Source organism: Lipophrys pholis (assembly GCF_963383615.2).
Source record: "Lipophrys pholis genome assembly, chromosome: 7".
NCBI classification, from domain to species: Eukaryota; Metazoa; Chordata; class Actinopteri; order Blenniiformes; family Blenniidae; genus Lipophrys; species Lipophrys pholis.
In genome coordinates this window covers 10,052,531-10,069,819 of record NC_137638.1, presented here as the reverse complement: position 1 = coordinate 10,069,819, position 17,289 = coordinate 10,052,531, and the positions used below count along the sequence as shown (strand labels likewise).

General features: G+C 40.1%; 1 protein-coding gene across 3 annotated transcripts in view; it reads left to right on the top strand.

Moving 5' to 3' along the window:
* Positions 1–17,289, top strand: part of camk2b1 (calcium/calmodulin-dependent protein kinase (CaM kinase) II beta 1) — a 79,465-nt gene that overhangs the window by 44,041 nt on the left and 18,135 nt on the right. For 2 of the 3 annotated variants that reach the window (XM_080466663.1, XM_080466661.1), the window contains exons 10-13: positions 124–246; positions 356–439; positions 2,611–2,653; positions 12,824–12,861. In XM_080466663.1, coding sequence (XP_080322789.1) covers positions 124–246; positions 356–439; positions 2,611–2,653; positions 12,824–12,861 — 288 coding nt within the window. Of the gene's footprint in view, positions 1–123; positions 247–355; positions 440–2,610; positions 2,654–12,823; positions 12,862–15,322; positions 15,356–17,289 lie in introns of all 3 variants that reach the window. The other variant, XM_080466662.1, reaches the window with a different exon arrangement.

Sequence of the window (17,289 nt, the reverse complement as noted above, 5' to 3'; positions counted from 1 at the left end):
CGTATTTCTTACATTGTAGATGAAGACAGACAAACACACGTGCTGGTTTATCATATATAATTGGCTGTAAATGGACAATCCACCTGTGAATACGTAACAAAATGAATTTGTTTGTACCTGTAGTTCCCCTCTCCAGAGTGGGACACGGTGACCCCAGAGGCCAAAAACCTCATCAACCAGATGCTGACAATCAACCCAGCCAAGAGGATCACTGCTCAGGAGGCCCTCAAGCACCCATGGGTCTGCGTAAGTGTCCCGGCTTTGTGGCACACTTAAACCAGACACAAGTTACATCACCTCAAACTTAAATGAACTGATTCTTAATTGTCGCTTTCATATCCTCCCCCTCTTCCAGCAACGATCCACAGTGGCGTCTATGATGCACAGACAGGAGACCGTGGAGTGCCTGAAGAAATTCAACGCCAGGAGGAAACTCAAGGTCTGTTTGCATGCGTGTTTTCCTTCCCATCACCCTCCTCTGCTCTAACCAGCTCTGACAACAGATGAAATAATAAAAGTTCCCCTGCTGTCCTCACATTGTTTGGTTCTTCCTGTTTTGTTCGGGTTGCTAAAGCCAAACGTAGAGTCAGTCCTTCAACATTCATGAGATGGAGTAGATGAATGTCACTGCAGATATGGAGTATTGTCATCAAATAAATTAGACATGTGCGACTAAGATGCTGATCCCTGGGCTAAATATTATCAAGTTATCTTTAGACTTAGTTTTTATGAATGGGATCCTTCACTTTATGAATATCCCAAATCATCATCATCACCATCACGCATCACTCTCCTGATTTCTTGCTGACTTTAAGTGTGGATTTAACAGCTTAGGCCCAAATGCTTGACACGGTTGTCCTGCTGTTTTGGGCTGCCCTTTGCCTCAAATACCAGCAGACTCGAAGCTGAGCGCAAAAACACATTCTGCAGTCAACATCAGCCTGTCGACTTCATCTTTCCTTGTAAAAATAACAAACCAAGCAGAAGTGGCATTGGAAATTTTATTTAAATATCAATATTGCCAAACGATATAGAAAACAGGTAACCAGCAAGAAAAATTGACACATTAACAATCATTTGGTAAAAGTATATAAAGACACAGCTGTCAATAACACATGATAGTGGGTTGACTCTGTTGAATATTAGATTAAATAATCATTACTTTAAAAATTAAAACCAATAAAATACCTTGCATGTCCTGCAGACATTGTGAGGCAGTGTTGCATGGGATGGTGGTCTGTGAGGCTGTGAAATACTTTGAGGGATGTCACATAGCAAACTTCGAAAACGTCTCCCATTACTGTTTTTTACTTCTAATCTCAACACTGCCCCCTAGGATTCCCAGGGGTACTGCAACTTTAAGCCCCTGACTCACCTTGATCAAAATAATGGTCATGTACCTGAAAACTAATGGGAAATATTTAAATACTTTGTCTACTTTAGGTGCTGACATATAAAGGCATTACATAAGTTAATTATCTGACAACAAAAAAACGTTGGATCTGTTCATACTGTTATCGTCATTATTTTTATACACCAAAAATAAATCAAGAGAATAAAACCATGATCTATCTTCTCAAAATACATTTTCAGAACAAAATTAATTTAAAAATGTAATGGAGCTCGATTAAAATGAGATAAGCTTTAGTGCAACAGCATAAATGTATTAATTTCTGACTATATATTAAAACTAATGATATATTTCAAATTAAACTTATATTACACAAGCTCAAGAAAAATGATGCTTAGTATTGCCGATGGATACCAACAGCCATTAAAAACAAAAACCTTTATTTGAGGTTCAGTATGGAGTTTGACGTCAGCCTAAGGTTTTCTATTTTAAAGTGAAATCAAACGTACTGAGTGTCGTCTTACAGTGTCCGCTCTTCAGTTACAGTTGGCACATTTATTAGTCTACTTGTGAAGGAGCTCTAATCTCTGTGAAAGGGAGGTTGATTTCATCCCCTCCTGCGATTAGAAAATGATTAATTGGAAGACGATCCATGCCAACTAGAGAGGTTAAAAGAATCCACCATCACCTTTACAACTCTTTCACTAACGTCTGCAGCTGCAGCACTTCTACAGCCACATAGAGCTCAGATGGAGATTATTTCTGTCAGCTCCTTTATTCCCTTCGTGTCTTTATTTTCATTATCTCTGTTCTTTTTCCACATGCTTTTGTCTCTGTCTGTAGATCGTGATATTGCTGTCTGTCTTTATTTCAATTCCTCTGTGTAATTAATAGAATGACTTAACCAAGGCCACGTCTTTCCAAATAAACACTCTTGACAGAAGTGGATTGTCTATTTGCACTGACCATTGCAGAAATCACCTGCCACTCAAACAGCTCTAGTAGCACTTCATATTCTTAGATTTTTCTCTGGCTGAAGTTTCACCTGCTGTGAGTCAAGATTTTTCCCAAAAAGAAGCCTTGTTGTTTTGAATTCAGAGCAGCAAAGTGAAAAAGCTGGACCGTTTCTTGATTTGCGACAGTGTTACATCAGTCGTTAACACAGCGTGGCAAACTGGATACTCATTTCTGTGGAAAAATGTCAAAACGATTCCGTCGCGGGATTAAATGGTTATAATTGTGTTTTGTTTTCTTCTCAGGGGGCCATTCTTACCACCATGCTGGTTTCTCGAAATTTCTCTGGTAGGTGTTTCTTGGATCCTCCATTACTGCTGAATTTTCATCCATATCTGTAAAACAACACCAATTTACAGTTTACGTAAACACCTCGAATGCAGGGATTTTATTATCTGTACTCCTGTTGAGACACTGAGAGCAGCAGACATGTTTCTGTAGGAAAATCTGTCACAGCCTGTTTGGGTCGTACCACTGTGTTGGAGGAGACGTCGTGACTTCAACTAAAACCTGTCGTGAGAATTAAAATTATGAGAACCATTTTTAGCCACTTTTCAAGCTGTAACAGAGAATTGAATGATTGAGCTTCTTCAGCCTAAAGTTATTTAAAGTCCGCCTACACTGAATAGCTGAGTTAAATCAACTCCAAAATGTCAAGTTTTTTTCTCTTTAAGAGGAAGCTGTTGGGGCAAGAAGGTGAAACTGAACAGACGGTCTGATGAGATTTAAAGCTATAAAGTTTTAATTCACCTCAAAGATAACAAGATATTTGAAACTCAGAAAGCTTCATTCATAAATGCTACAAGATGAAAAGATATCTTAACTTGTAAAAGTAAATTTTTTGTAATGTGTCTTTGGGTGTCCTGAAAAGTGCTATATTATTATTATTATTATTATTATTATTATTATTATTATTATTATTATTATTATTATTAATAAATTCTATTCACATTTTACGCTGTAGAAACATGGAAAAGTAGCATCTTGGCAGCTTGGAAATATCTACAGCAAAAGTTTTGAGTATTATTTTTGCTCAATTTAACTTGATACTGTATTTCCCATCCGATTTTTGGTCAAACTGACTTCTGAAAGTAGGAAGATTAAACTACCCTCATCTAGTTAACTTAAAACTAAAATGTTTTCAGCTCTTAATAAGCATTTTGATTGCAGTTCAGCACAAAAGGAAAACCTCATGCACCACATCTTATGAATAATACATTATATAAAAACATATATAAATCAAGATTTTGTCTCTCTTGGTCATATTATGACCGTATTAATCATCAACACAAAGTACTTTAGTATTCGAAAGAGGAACCATTCATCGCTAAGTATACTCTCACACAGACTGGATCAAGATAAAATAAGTGCTTGCGCAACCCTAAATGTTTATTTTAGGTTTTATGAGTCTCTTCACAAGAAATATTGAAGTTAGCTGACTTTTGGAGGCTAAAATGAGTTAAAACCACTAAATTGGTTTAATTGTGCAGTAGATGTAAAATCTGTCTTCAAAACAAGATATTTCAAGAAATTCTGCAAGAAAAACAAAATAATGGAACAAATGAACCGAGTGAGAGATGTGGTAACCAACTCAGCCAAAATGGTGGTACGTTCCTTGTTAACTCTGAGACAGAACTGTTTTCCTCTTTATCAGTCTTACATTAGTGTTAAGTTTATAGAACATGCATTCAAAAAGCTGAAACACATTTTCATTTCACCGCAATGCAACTTCAGTGTTTCTCTACCAGATATCATCCTAAACGACACGTCACCCATCCTTTGTCCAGTAAATTAATGTATTGTTTTTACATTAGTTTACATTGTGATGGGCCTTTAACGTCAAAATAAGAGGTTCAATAATGAGTAGACGGCTCCATGCAGACAGAAATTAAACTTTAGGTTTATTTCAAATTTCAAAATTTTTTTCTGACTTCAGATCAAACAGTTTAGTTTTTGGGCAGGCATTAAGTGCATTTCGCAGCCAGTTTGTTCAATGAAACAATCAATTAAACACAAAGAAACACTGAATTTGATCAGTAACTTGTGGATGTCTTTATGTTCTATGTACTTGTCCTTTGTATCTGTGTCTCTCTGGAGTGTTCGGCTCTATGGAACTACAAATATCATCTTAAACCTTTGATGTGACTTTAGAAAATTGGTGTCATTGTTTGTATCCAGCCCCGTTATTAAAAAAATGTTCAAGGAACTCTTTAAGTTCAAAATTAAAAGAAAAACATAACCCAGACGAAAGCATCCGATTTTCTAAATGAACTATTTCAGCAATGTTGGTGTCAGTGAAATGAGAGGAAATGTTTTGGGGACTTTTTTTTTCAACTTTTTTTTTGTCACACAAAGTCCAAAACTTGTACTCAATAATTGTTAACCGCTCAGAGAATAAAACTTCATACAAATGATGGACATTCACTTTTAGAAATACCCCCAAATTTTAGGGGGGATTATTTATAAAACGGTAACTTTTATTTAATTTTTTTTTCTTAACCAAATCTGCACCTCTGAGTCCGTGCTCATGTACAATATACATGTGTATTTTGTATATATAAATGTGTGTTTTCAGGCATGCTGCTTCAGTAAACATAGCTGTTCTGACACTGTAAGCTTCACCATGAGAAATGAATTTAAGCATTCACTCAACACTAAACCCGGCTGTTTATGCTCACACACGCAATTACACTCACCTGTGTGTGTTCACTCTGCGTTCCCTCTTCTTCTCTCACTATTTCCCTCCTGTTAGTACCTGGTACTTCATCGCAGGCGTGGGGTCATCAGGTGAAAAAGTCAGAGAGAGAATTACACAAACTAAACTGTATAAATAAAAGACGGCTTGTTTACCGAGAGGAAGCTTTGGGATATTTTGTCCATTTTTAATCAAACACAGTGATTGGATAATTTGCACATAGTTGCATTCTGATTTTGTTTACGTCTCAATCAGTGTCCCGACTTTTTTTGGGAACTGCCGTTGCATTATTTCATAGCAACACCATCAGATTAATCTCATTGTGGCCATTGAGTACTACTAATACAACGTTTGCTGACATGGACTAAATTCTGCATCTTCATCGGTGTTACATCTCTGCTCTCAGGTGTTTATTGGAAACGTTCAAGCATTGTCAGATGAAAGTTCAGATTTGTGTTTCTCCCTGACGTTTTTTCTCTGGTTGAACTCCAGTCAGGGCAGCAGATTCAGATCAGATGTGATGAATTTTATCTCGGTGGTCTTTGTGTATGAATTAACCCCTGTCCCCTTCTCTAAACTAACTAGCCACGTTTGTCCTTACCTTCATCTTTTCTTTCTTCCTCCCCACCCTCCTCACCTCCTCCTGCTGTGTTTTACTCACCCCCCTCCTCACCCTATTTTACACTTCCTGTCCAATTGTCATTCTAACCCCTTCTCCATCTTTGACCCCTCACCCTCTACCTCACTCACCTCCTTCTCCCCGTCCTTCCTTGCTTTGTAACACTTGTGTTTTTTTCACCTGTGACTTGTGGGTATTGGACTCTTTATCAGTGGGCAGCAGGCAGACCACCGCTCCAGCCTCGGTCACTGCGGCCGCAGCAGCGGTGGCCGCAGCCGCCGGCACCACGGCAGGGCTGGTGGAACAAGGTAGCACGGTGGCTCATCCAGGGCATGCCACCCCTCCCCACGCCCCTCCTGTCCCTGTCTTTCACTCTATGAACACAATTTGTACTCTTCCCTCTGTCACTTTTCTCACTGGTACAACCTCCACCTCCACCTCCCTTCCCCTCCTTGTTGAGCATGGGACCTCAGAGCATGATAGCTACTAAACACATCTCCCATCTGCTCATTTCCAGCAGGTTTAGCTTAGTTTCCATCTAACAGTAACCTTTCGATTAACCCCCCCAAAAAATAATAAAAATCCAAAGATGACAAATGAGTTTTTGATAATTTAGATTTATTTTATCAGTGAGACGCCATAAATAAATGTACACCAGCTAACAGGTGGGTAATATAATTAATTTTTTTCCCTGCACTTGCCTTTAGGTGATGTAGATGAACTTGAACTATCTTTTGTTTTCATGTGTCAAGTGGTGGAAGCCATAGCTGCCTTTCTTGTTGAACCCCACTGGACAAATGTGCACTAGATTGACTCTACACACCAACCTGTGGTACAAAGTGGTATTACAAGACTAGGCAGGCCATGTGCTTGAAAGCTAGCCTGATATGCCCGCAGTACAACACATTTCTGTCTTTGAAATGAAGCCACACTACCTATTTTGTCACACTCTGTTCATTATGTTTTGTGATTTTTAAAAACTTAATATATAACAAAAAGCATACTGTACTTTTAAGACAATGCATTATGATTGATTAATGCCTCATTTGTGCATTAGGTGGCAGTAGAGTGATTGTAGTGCCCAGCTTGTCCTCGGCTTTCTTTGTAATTACCAAACGCTCCAGCCTCTGATCAATTTATATAAAGTTCTTATTGGCCTTAGGAAAGAATACATGTTCAGTTTACAAGAGCAGACAGGTTGGAGGCGGTCAGCTTGTTAACTTTGGTGCCAATACCTACAAGTGCAACACATAAATATCAATTCGCTGATATCCTGACTTCAGCTTATTATCAGAATCTTTAAGAAACATTGCATAATGTACCTTTACATTTTTTTGGTTGTTGAGATGTACTGAACACGTTAACTGTAGAAAAAGTGATTGCATGCGTGATTTTTCGAGAGTCTCAAGAGTGTCATTGATTTCCAGTCTCAGCTTCATGAAGGAAGCAAAAGATGGAAGCCCAGCTACTCCTTTCCAGTTTTCCCATCCTCCCTTTCTAAGCTCTGATACAGTGGCTTCTGCGCCTATCACTGCTCTGTCACCTCTCCAAACCCATGCTGTCCATCTTGCCATCTCCACCTCCCGACGTAGCCACAGAGCATGGCCTTGGCTCGGTCAGATCCCTGTCCTGTCTCTCTTTTTCTCTTTATTTTCTCCCTTTCTCACCACCTTCCCTGCCACCTCAGTCGTGTCACGTCCATCACTCAGTTTTACGTCATCCCTCCTGGCATCCCTTCCCCTTTCACCACTGTTGTCTCAAGCCACCTCTCAATCTTTTCACTGTGTCCATACTCCCTTCATATCTGTCATGTTTCCCCTTTCCTCTCTTTCCCTCTTTCCATCTCTCTCTCTCTCTCTCTCTCTCTCTCTCTCTCTTTCCCTGTCGCTCTCTGGACAATGACACTGGAAAGTTCACCCCTGTAACTTTAAGGATGGGACTGCCCGAGAGCTGTCGGTGAATGCTGCATGGGGCACTGGACTGGTGCATGCGCTGCAACACAGAGGGAAACTTGGTGCATGATGAACACTGTAGTCGACGCAAGGCTGGGCTTTTTTCTCATGAAGTCAGAAACCTTTAAAGATAAATATCTTATCTGTAATGTATTCATCTAATGATGGAACTAGCTTAATAATTGGAGTTTTATTACAGAATATTAGTATGATGAATATTGTATGCCAGTCTCATTATTATAGAAAAAAACACATTTGGAAAATTGTGGAAAAGTGCTTTGAAAAATGTGAAGTCAGCTATATTTTTTTTTAATTGAGTTGAATAAACATAAAAGTCTTCGTTTGACGAGTTTCTGTTAGCTCTTCTTGTTTAGCATAACTATTCTGATTAAAGCTCCAAAAAGTAAAGATGAATTTGGAAGTTCATAAAAAGATGCTTGATGCTTGTAAGTGTGCTTTAGGTGTTTAGCTTAAATCTGCAAAAAAAAAACCCAGGTACATTTAGAAGTATTATAAGGGAAAACATATCGTGGCATCCTAACATTTAGAACATTTAATTTTTTTTTCAAACTGATAATTATTACAGATAATAAATACCAAAGTATCCATGGCAGATTTTTTCCAACACATTCTGATAAAGTCCCTTGAAGTCTTGAGTTTAGAGAATCAGCAGATTAGTCTATCTCTGTCAAAATGCCCGGGTCCACTGTCAAGTATGTTGGATAGGTGACAGGCTTCACAGCGAGGTAAGCTCAGAGTGGTTGGCCCTGAACGTTTATGATCTCCCTCATTATCTACCCCAAAAACATGAAAAACAGTCAGTATTCTCGGTGCTCGCTGGCTTTGAGGTCCTATTTCTACAACCAGCACTTTATTAGCTGACGACTGACCTTACTAGCAAACACTTTCCCATGTTCGCATATAGAGGACAGAAACTTAACTTTGGAAAGCTCTTAAGAGTTTTGTTTCGTCCCTCATGACAAAAGTACTTGCAATATTTATTTGCCTTTAGTGGCTTCCGCTTAAGGAAAACTGTCTCCTTCATGCTTTACTTGAGGGTATTAGGATTGTTGAACTGACATGTGAGCATCAATACTTCAAAGATGTCAGTAATTTTAGATTTTCTTTGGAGTATCTTACGCACTCTATCATAGTACAAATACTTACATGCATCAATTCACCATAAGCCTGAGACCTTCACGTGACAGTCTAACATTGAGCGAAGCAGAGAGAAGTACTGGCTGTGTCCTTGTTTCCTGTGGCCCACTGAGACTCGGTGGTCCTCTCCGTGTCCCTCAGCCTCCACTCGGCTCCAATCAAATATTTATCATGGGCTGCCTCCCCATATCAGCCTCACCGACTTACTGGAGGCCTTGTTCTATCTTGCATATTAATGCGTACGAATACAATCGTCAGCTCAGCCAGTCCCCGTGCAGGAGAGCGGCGAATGGTGTCGTTTGATGTGTCCCGGCCTTCAACATGCAATGACGACACAAAGCTGTCGAGGCACTCCACGAGCTTATCCCATTAAGTTTAATTCCCAATGGAAGCTTCATGTGACCCCATGCCCATCCTTGCTTTGTTCTTGCAGTGGAGCATCTTGCGTATTTCTTTAGTGAGTTCTTACCACTGATACGTTTGTTTTAACCTCTTCCTCCTCTCTCTTCTTGCTTCATGTGTAATTTGTGCAAGGTAAGGAGCGCACCTTCAGTTTGAACTAAGGTCACCTCTGATTTTTCAGGTTCCAACTGGGACGTCATCATCGCGTATGGAATTTGAAGCCATTGTTTGCAACTTCTTCCAGTTCAGTTTGTGTTGTTTTTGTTTCTTGGGTATCCAGTTTTGCAAGTTGACAGAATAACGCAGTGAGATACCCTTATCACTTTCACTCATCTTCCTCCTTACTCCTCCTCTCCTGTCCTCTCCTCCGCCGCCGAGCCATCAGAGAATACGGGAGAATGAACTTGACACTATTCTGACCCTGTTTCTTCTCCTCAGTAACAACCAGCTCTCTGGAAGGAGACTTGATGAAGGACAGGACAAGAATAAGCCATTGCACTTTCACATCCCTCTGATTATATAGGGCTCAGCTACTGTCTGCCTCTGAATACGCAGACCTCACTTAAAGCACAATACTGAAACGAAACGGTTACAGAACAGCGAGAACAGAGAGTGTCTGTGACGGTATTGTCCACATCCTATTTTGCTTGTCATGGGCGGAGATATAGCAAAGTATATGACAGCCACACTTTTTATTATAATTAGCAAAACTCTTATTACATATGAGTATTCAATTGAAGCCAGAGTTTCAGAAAAAGGATGGATAAATGCTGGGATCCTTTATTGATTGCAGGAGCTTTTCTTTTGTCACTCCTCAGGAATGTCACTAGAATATAGTTTTTTATATAATATTTACTGCAAAGTGATCTTTTTTTTTTTTTTTTTTTTGGAGCTTTGTATTTCACAAAGTTTCACAGAGTTCACAATCGAAAAAAAGAAATTCTCACACCAAATAATGAAAGATAGGGGAATTTACAGTAAAACCCTTAACAATTAATACACAAATAGGAAAAAAAAATATGCTAATGAAGTTACATAAAGTGACAAAATAACACCAACAAATACCAAATACTCACCATTAATTTTCAACAGATAAAAACGGCAGAGCGTCAAGCATGAAAAATACTTCTGCGGTAATCAAGTGAACCTCTTATTAGAAAGCACATTTGTTTTCACAGTTTTTAGAGGAAAACATCCTCAGTGAGAGACAAAGTCACAGCATGGGCGTTTGGGCCATGGATACTCTTTGCTGTGGGATTCTGTCTCTGTTAGATTGTCCGGGATTGGCTGCTTCTTGGAGCGGCTTAATACATTTTATCTTGTTGCATCCAAACATGTAAACCTTGCCTTTTAAATTTTTCCATCTACAGTATGTCATTTGCATCTGGTTAACAGATAAACCACCATTTCTTTTCGTTCTTTTTTAAACGTCTTCATGTTGCAGTCCCTATGTTATATTAGGAGAATATAGAGCCGCAGCATGCGGCTGTCTTAAAGAAAGAGCTTCTATGATCATATGCTTAAAGAATTTGCCAGGTCCGCCTGTAGACTTTGAAGCAACCCTCCTTGTAACTGGATCTGTGCCTCCCAAATAATTCACGGTCGTGGTGGAACTTAATCCAATTCAAGCTTCTGTTGGAAATTCAATGGATCTGGCTTTGGGACCTATTTGGAAATGGACCTGAGAAGAACCTGACTCGAGCTCGGTGTTCAGGCAGAAAGCGTAAAGGAGGGAAAGGAAAAAACATCCCAGACTGCCAGAAATAGTGTTTTATGTAACATAGCTGGAGACTGATGTGATTGCATCTGATTAGACTTGAGACTGCACTTAGCTCCTTAAAAAGTCCCAGCCAGGAGTGTGGAAGTTCGGGAGATATATGTGTGCGATTTTAACAGATGACTTTTGCAGGATGTTTCGTTTCAATGCAGCCATGCAGATCACACTTTTGGTCATGATGTTATTGGGAAAGAATGTCCAACAATCGAACAGGCCCTTTCTATTTATTTATGTTATTAGTTTATGAATACAAACTGTTCCAACGAATGCACCAAAAAAAAATCTTAGTGTCTCTTCATTAAGTCATTCAAGCCTTTAAAACAATAACCTGCTCTGTACCAAAGTCAAGTTAACTCTGTTACTGGAACAAATCACATCTGATTTGGCTTAACAATGTGCATGTTATCTTAATAATAAAACAAATTACAAAGCTGTAAACACAATTAATCTATGTTTTTCTGCACACGTGTAATGTGTATCTGATACCATCTTCTGATAGTAAAAATCTCATCAACTTCTGGCATCTTGCTCGGATTAATCCTCTGTCTTCTTGCCTGTGGACACTCCCACAGTCTCTGCAGACACACCAGCTCCACAAAGAGTCTGGCTCTTATTTTGGAGTCCCTGTGGCCGAACAAGTAACTATCCAGTGCAATCAGAAGACTGTGCCATTCACGCTTTAAAAGAACAGTCACAGCAAATGTCCTGCAGACCGTCTTATGTTGTCTGCTAGCAGCTTCCATTGTAGGGAGGGATTATGAGTTTTCGCACTCATTGGAGGACCGTCTGGTTTCATTCCTTCTCTCCGGTGTCCTCCCTTCTTCAAATCCTCTTCATTACTCTTTATTAGAGAGCAGATTGAAGATGGAGCTTCCTTAAGGCCTTTGCGGAAGCAGCCATCTTTGTTGTTTTTGTTTTTTTTGTCTTCTCACAGCTGCTACTTAAGAGGCTTAAGAATTGATGTGAAATATTGAATGGAGCTCAGTTTTATTTCACTGACAACAACGTATTTGTTTCCATTGAGTGCAATGGAAAGTGCAAATACTTTGAGTTGTATCCTCCTATCAACTGTACTGTGTCATGAAGAAAACCTGAACATTGTGTGCATCATTCCAATTCCAATGTGTCTGAAAGTAGCTTACAATCATGAGAACTGAAGGGCCCAAGAGTTTGAGCAATCTAATATTGGATTGGTTGGAAAAATGAATTTCTTGAATTAGATACTGGCATCTTACATAAACACCCCTGAAAGAGATTGAAAACCATTTGCGAGAGTTTGATGTTCATGACACCTCGTATTAGAAATTGTGGTATCTCATAGAAACTATCAATCAACAACAACGTAGATGAGTTACAAAAATTATATTTATAACCAGTCATACCCAGCCTGTACAAAGCCAATGTGTATTTTTGTATTTATTTCTTTTCTCAATTCTTGACACTTGGCCAAGCTTGTTATTTAATTTACATTTTTATTTCAGAAAACTAATAGTCGTCCCACATAAGCTTAAATACATGCAATTATAAATATGACAGTGCTTATTAAATGTATTAAATACAGCAACATCCTGCCGGGAAGTATATAAAGATCATTCACTATTTGGTTGACTGCTAGAATAATCAGTTTCTATTGAAGCGGTGCCTGGCTGGCGATGCAACTTTCACCGCTTCAGTCTCCTCTGGTGCTCTTCTTCTTTCAGCCTCAGGCGTCCTTAGCTTGATCAACAGTTTCATAAAAGACCATTAACAAATCCAAACAAATGCATTCCCCCAGATGATTCATTGTAGGTGAAAAACAGCGAAGAGTGAGAATCGCTGTTGTAACTGGTTGTTTTCCCTGCGTTTGTCATTGCAGCAGCCAAGACTTTGCTGAACAAAAAGGCAGATGTCAAGGTAAGTCTTCCCCCCGGCACTACGCTCTGTTCAACACTTCTTCTTGCACAGGTCATACCCTTTGCTTCGCTCTCTTTCTCTGCTGGATTTTTTTCTTGCTTCATTATTTGCTGCATCTCTCATCTGGCTCATCGTGTTGTCTCACGATTGCTTTCATTTTTTCATTTTGTTGTGTACGTTGAGTCGTCTAAATATTTCACAGCATATGAGATATATGTTGATTGTGGTTTTGTATGCAGACGGTGTATGTCTGAACGAGGGCTGCTGGATTTCTTTTTTGAGCAGTTGGATTGTATTTTCCTGAAATCCACAGCCCTACTTTGGATACACATCTGTAAACACATGTGTGTGGTTGTGCTTTGGTATGTGCGCTCTTATCTCTGCATACATGTTACAAGTCTTGTGTAGCACATCCTTTCTTTTGATTTGGCATTATTCAGCTCATTGCCACCTCTCTGTCTCCATTATAAAATGAAACCATCTGCCGACCCCCTCTCCCCCGGCCCGCCCCCATCACTTCCTCTCCGTCTCGTCCCTCCATTTCTGTCTCTTCCTCCTCTTTCAGAGCTTCCTTTTTCTCACTCACCCCATCTGGTCTTTAACCCTGTATTCCTGCTCATCTTTTTAATGAAGATCTTTCATCATCCCACGTTACTGCAGACACACTGCAGTAACGCCTTCCCACGCACAGCGTCCATGAGAGTGCAGCGTGCATGTGTGTATGATGGTGTGCGACAAAGCATGGAACGTGGCGTTCACGCTCCTCAGCATCAGACGTTGTGTTTGGTAGAACTTTGTGCACATGCAGTGTGTGTGTGTGTGTGTGTGTGTGTGTGTGTGTGTGTGTGTGTGTGTGTGTGTGTGTGTGTGTGTGTGTGTGTGTGTGTGTGTGTGTGTGTGTGTATATTGATGTGATCCAATTTGTTTGTCAGGTTGAAAAGAGGACTGAGCACCCAAACTGGGGGTGTGAGCATGTCTGCACATAACGAGTGTTTAAGCGTGGGTGTCCGCCACTGTGGTAGGCTCATGTGCTAATGCCACTGTTTGCGTGTGCGTGTGATCAGTTTGTGCATGAGTGTGCGTGCGTTGTGAATGCACTCCCCCCCCACCACCCCCACGCCCTCCTTTCCCCCCCTGCTCACTCGGTTCAGCAGGGAATGTGACTCCGGTTCCAGGAATAGCTGCCAGTCTGGACCCTGGAAACTCAGATGACAGAAATAGACACTTACTTCCACTGTGGCACATTCATTGCCTAGCAACAGGCTCCCCACATACAAGAACAGGCTCTTGCCCCAAACCATTTCTAAAGGCGTCTTCTCCCTTCATTGCATTTCCACTTTGTTCCTTTTCTTCTTCTTCACTTGTTTATCCTCCTTCCCTTTGCATTTCCTTCGGTTCCCGCTGCAACTTGGACCTCTTCTCCTTCCCTTCCTCCTCCTTTTGTCCCGCTGAAGGCCTTTCAGCTGCAACACCTGACCATTGCGAGCTCATTCTGACAAAAAATTGCCCAACACCTTTCACCTCCTGCACTGCCAACTACCCTCCTAAATACTTATTCACCTTTCCAAGCATTGTTCTTATAGTTGTCACTTGTTGGGCCTCATACAGAAACAAGATCATACATGCTAAAACTTGAGCAAGTTCACTCCAGATGCAGACTGTCTGTACTTAATAGTGGATATTTCCCGCCTTACAAACAGAAACAAACACAGCTGTAACTTCAGTTGTGGTCCTGATACAAGTATTCTTGACCACTCATGATATTCTTGTAAATAGTTAATTAAACCTGACATGGAAATTCATAAATATCAATATTTTGTTTTGTGGACTTCTGTATGAAGCCCAATGTGTCAAATATCTATCTAAAATAAAATGTAGTATTTCTTTATGAATGTGGCGGCTAACAAAAGCAGTAAAGTGTTCTCGCAAAACTCAGACACAACAGACATACTATATTTGGATTCAAGTATTTTGTGTTGTTTTCGACCATTTATTTATTTAGGAATGCTACACGTGACAACAAATAGTTACAGAAGCACGACTTTAAATTTAAAATGAGCGATGGGAAAATGCTTTTCTTTTTCTTATCTTACCATTTTGCTTCTTTTTGTCCCGGTTGCTTCTGGAGCGAGGTGGATTTTGCTTTTGATATGCGCGCACTTTCTTACTTTTGCAAAATCTGGATCTTCGTTTTGTGATGGGGGCTGGTCTTTCTTCTGCTTTGCCGAAGCTCCCTGGAAAAAGTCTTTTCTTCACCACTGAAACTCGCCAGGATGACAAACTCTTTATTGGAACGTATCACTTTCGGTTTAGTTTCAAGGCTTGTGTTGTGCTCTTTGTGCCGTTCCATTCACTTGTTGTCACTGGTTACTTTATTTTTTCTTACACATTTTCTTTTATACTTTTTACCACCTTCCCATTCAACAATAATTCCATCCATCCATCAATTGCCTGAGGACAGAAACGCAAGTCCAGCTCTACTGTCCAGTACATGGTGAGCATGCTCTTTATGCATTTGCCCAGTTACTCTTTTTTCCCCCCGTTTCTCTTTCCTTTCGCTTCATCCTTCTTCTTGTGTATATTTTTTTCCTTGAAGAAGTCAAGAGTCTTTCACTTCACCAACCAATTAGTCTGTGAACCACTTCAACCCAGTACATTGACATTCAAACCACAATCAAGTCTCATGTATCTTCAGGAATATTCTCTGTTCTGCAACATTAGAAGCTGTGGAAGCCAAGTTGCTTTTGAAGAAGAATAGTGATGGTGATGACAAATAGAAGTAGAAAATCATGTTCCTTTGACAGTACATGTCAGGCAGAATGCTGGTCACACTGTTTGACCGAAGGATGGGAGATCCTTGCTGCAGTAAGACCAACTCTGACATTTTGGCAACCGAATGGGAGAAGGGTACTTTACTTCCATCAGAATTAGTGTAGAGACGCTTCAAATCTTTAAAGGGTGCCTTTTTAAGACAGAGAAAACACGTATAAGTGTAGTTTTGTTCCTGAACTCTTCTGTCCAACACTGTATTCATACTTTTGCTGTCAGTTTCCTCGTCTGGACCAAAGAAAAAGGGCCATTTTGCACCGTGACATGTTTGTCCCTCTGTGTAGCAAGACTTTAAGGCCAGAGGCTTTTTGGCTCTCCATCCATCCATCCATCCATCCATCCATCCATCCATCCATCCATCCATCCATCCATCCATCCATCCATCCATCCATCCATCCATCCATCCATCCATCCATCCATCCATTCATCCATCAACATGTATTATGTCCTGTGTGCTAATGAATGCACTAATGAAATTATTGTTGTGATCTTTTAACTAACTGAGAAGAAATGTATGAAGGAGTCAACTGAGTGGCCTGGATTCACGCTTAGACAAAAAAATAAATAAAAAATGTGTCAGACCAAGATGCTTTTAACAGTACATAACAAGCAAGAACCATGTGAGAAGGTTTTCAGCTTATCTATTTAGACCGTAACTTAGGCTTTGTAGTGATATGAAGGTCCTATTGTCTTTAGAGGCTTTCCACTTGCTCTTCAGTTGGTGAAGACGCTCGTGTGTGAATCAAACAGTGCTATTGTTTGTTTGGAAGCGGCTTTGTTAAGTTCTCTCAGCACGCTTGTTTGGTCCACACCAGGGTTTTGGATGGCAGCTTTCACACTTCCACAAATAAACAGCACCAACAGAGCAGTTGCACCGGAGTTGATTTTAATCAACCAGAAATCACAGACTGTGAACACACCCTCTCAATGTGAAGCATGTAGGAGTACAAGTTTGGTCCTTGGACCACCTCTAGCAACTCTTTACTGCACCTGACCCTTTACTCAGAAAACAAACAAAACAACAGTGTAACTGTCCTTCAATCTAATAAACAACACAGGAATCTTTTTTTAATTATTATTATCTAAGGGAATATTAAAGGTGTTTGATTTTAAACTTGTCCTCTCCTCTGCTCCTGTGGGACTCTTCCTTTCTCTTTGACATGCCGTCTCTTTTGCCCCCTTCTTCTTCTCTGATCTCCTTGAAGAACTGGCTATGGACACCTTTTCCCATCTGATCCTTTTTGGTACCCATTTTGAACATGTGTGATCACCTCTTTTGTATTTGTTCAACTATGGCTTTTACCCTGGTGGTTTTGCTGTCATCATGGCGAAGAGCAGCAGCTGTCCACATCACTTGCGAACCGTAGGATTTTTAGGAACTGAAGCGATTTATTTTCACTGACACACACAAAGTGAATGCTATGGACCTACTGCAAACAAGCTTTAACTAAGAGGGCTCACCCACTAATCTTTACTTTGATGGGGATACATTTCTAGTTGCTGGTTCTCCTCTCTGCACAGAAGATGCAGAGTGATGTCTGACAGCAGATTCGGTTGTGTGTGTGTGTGCGTGCGTGCGTGTGTGTGTGTGTTTCTTTG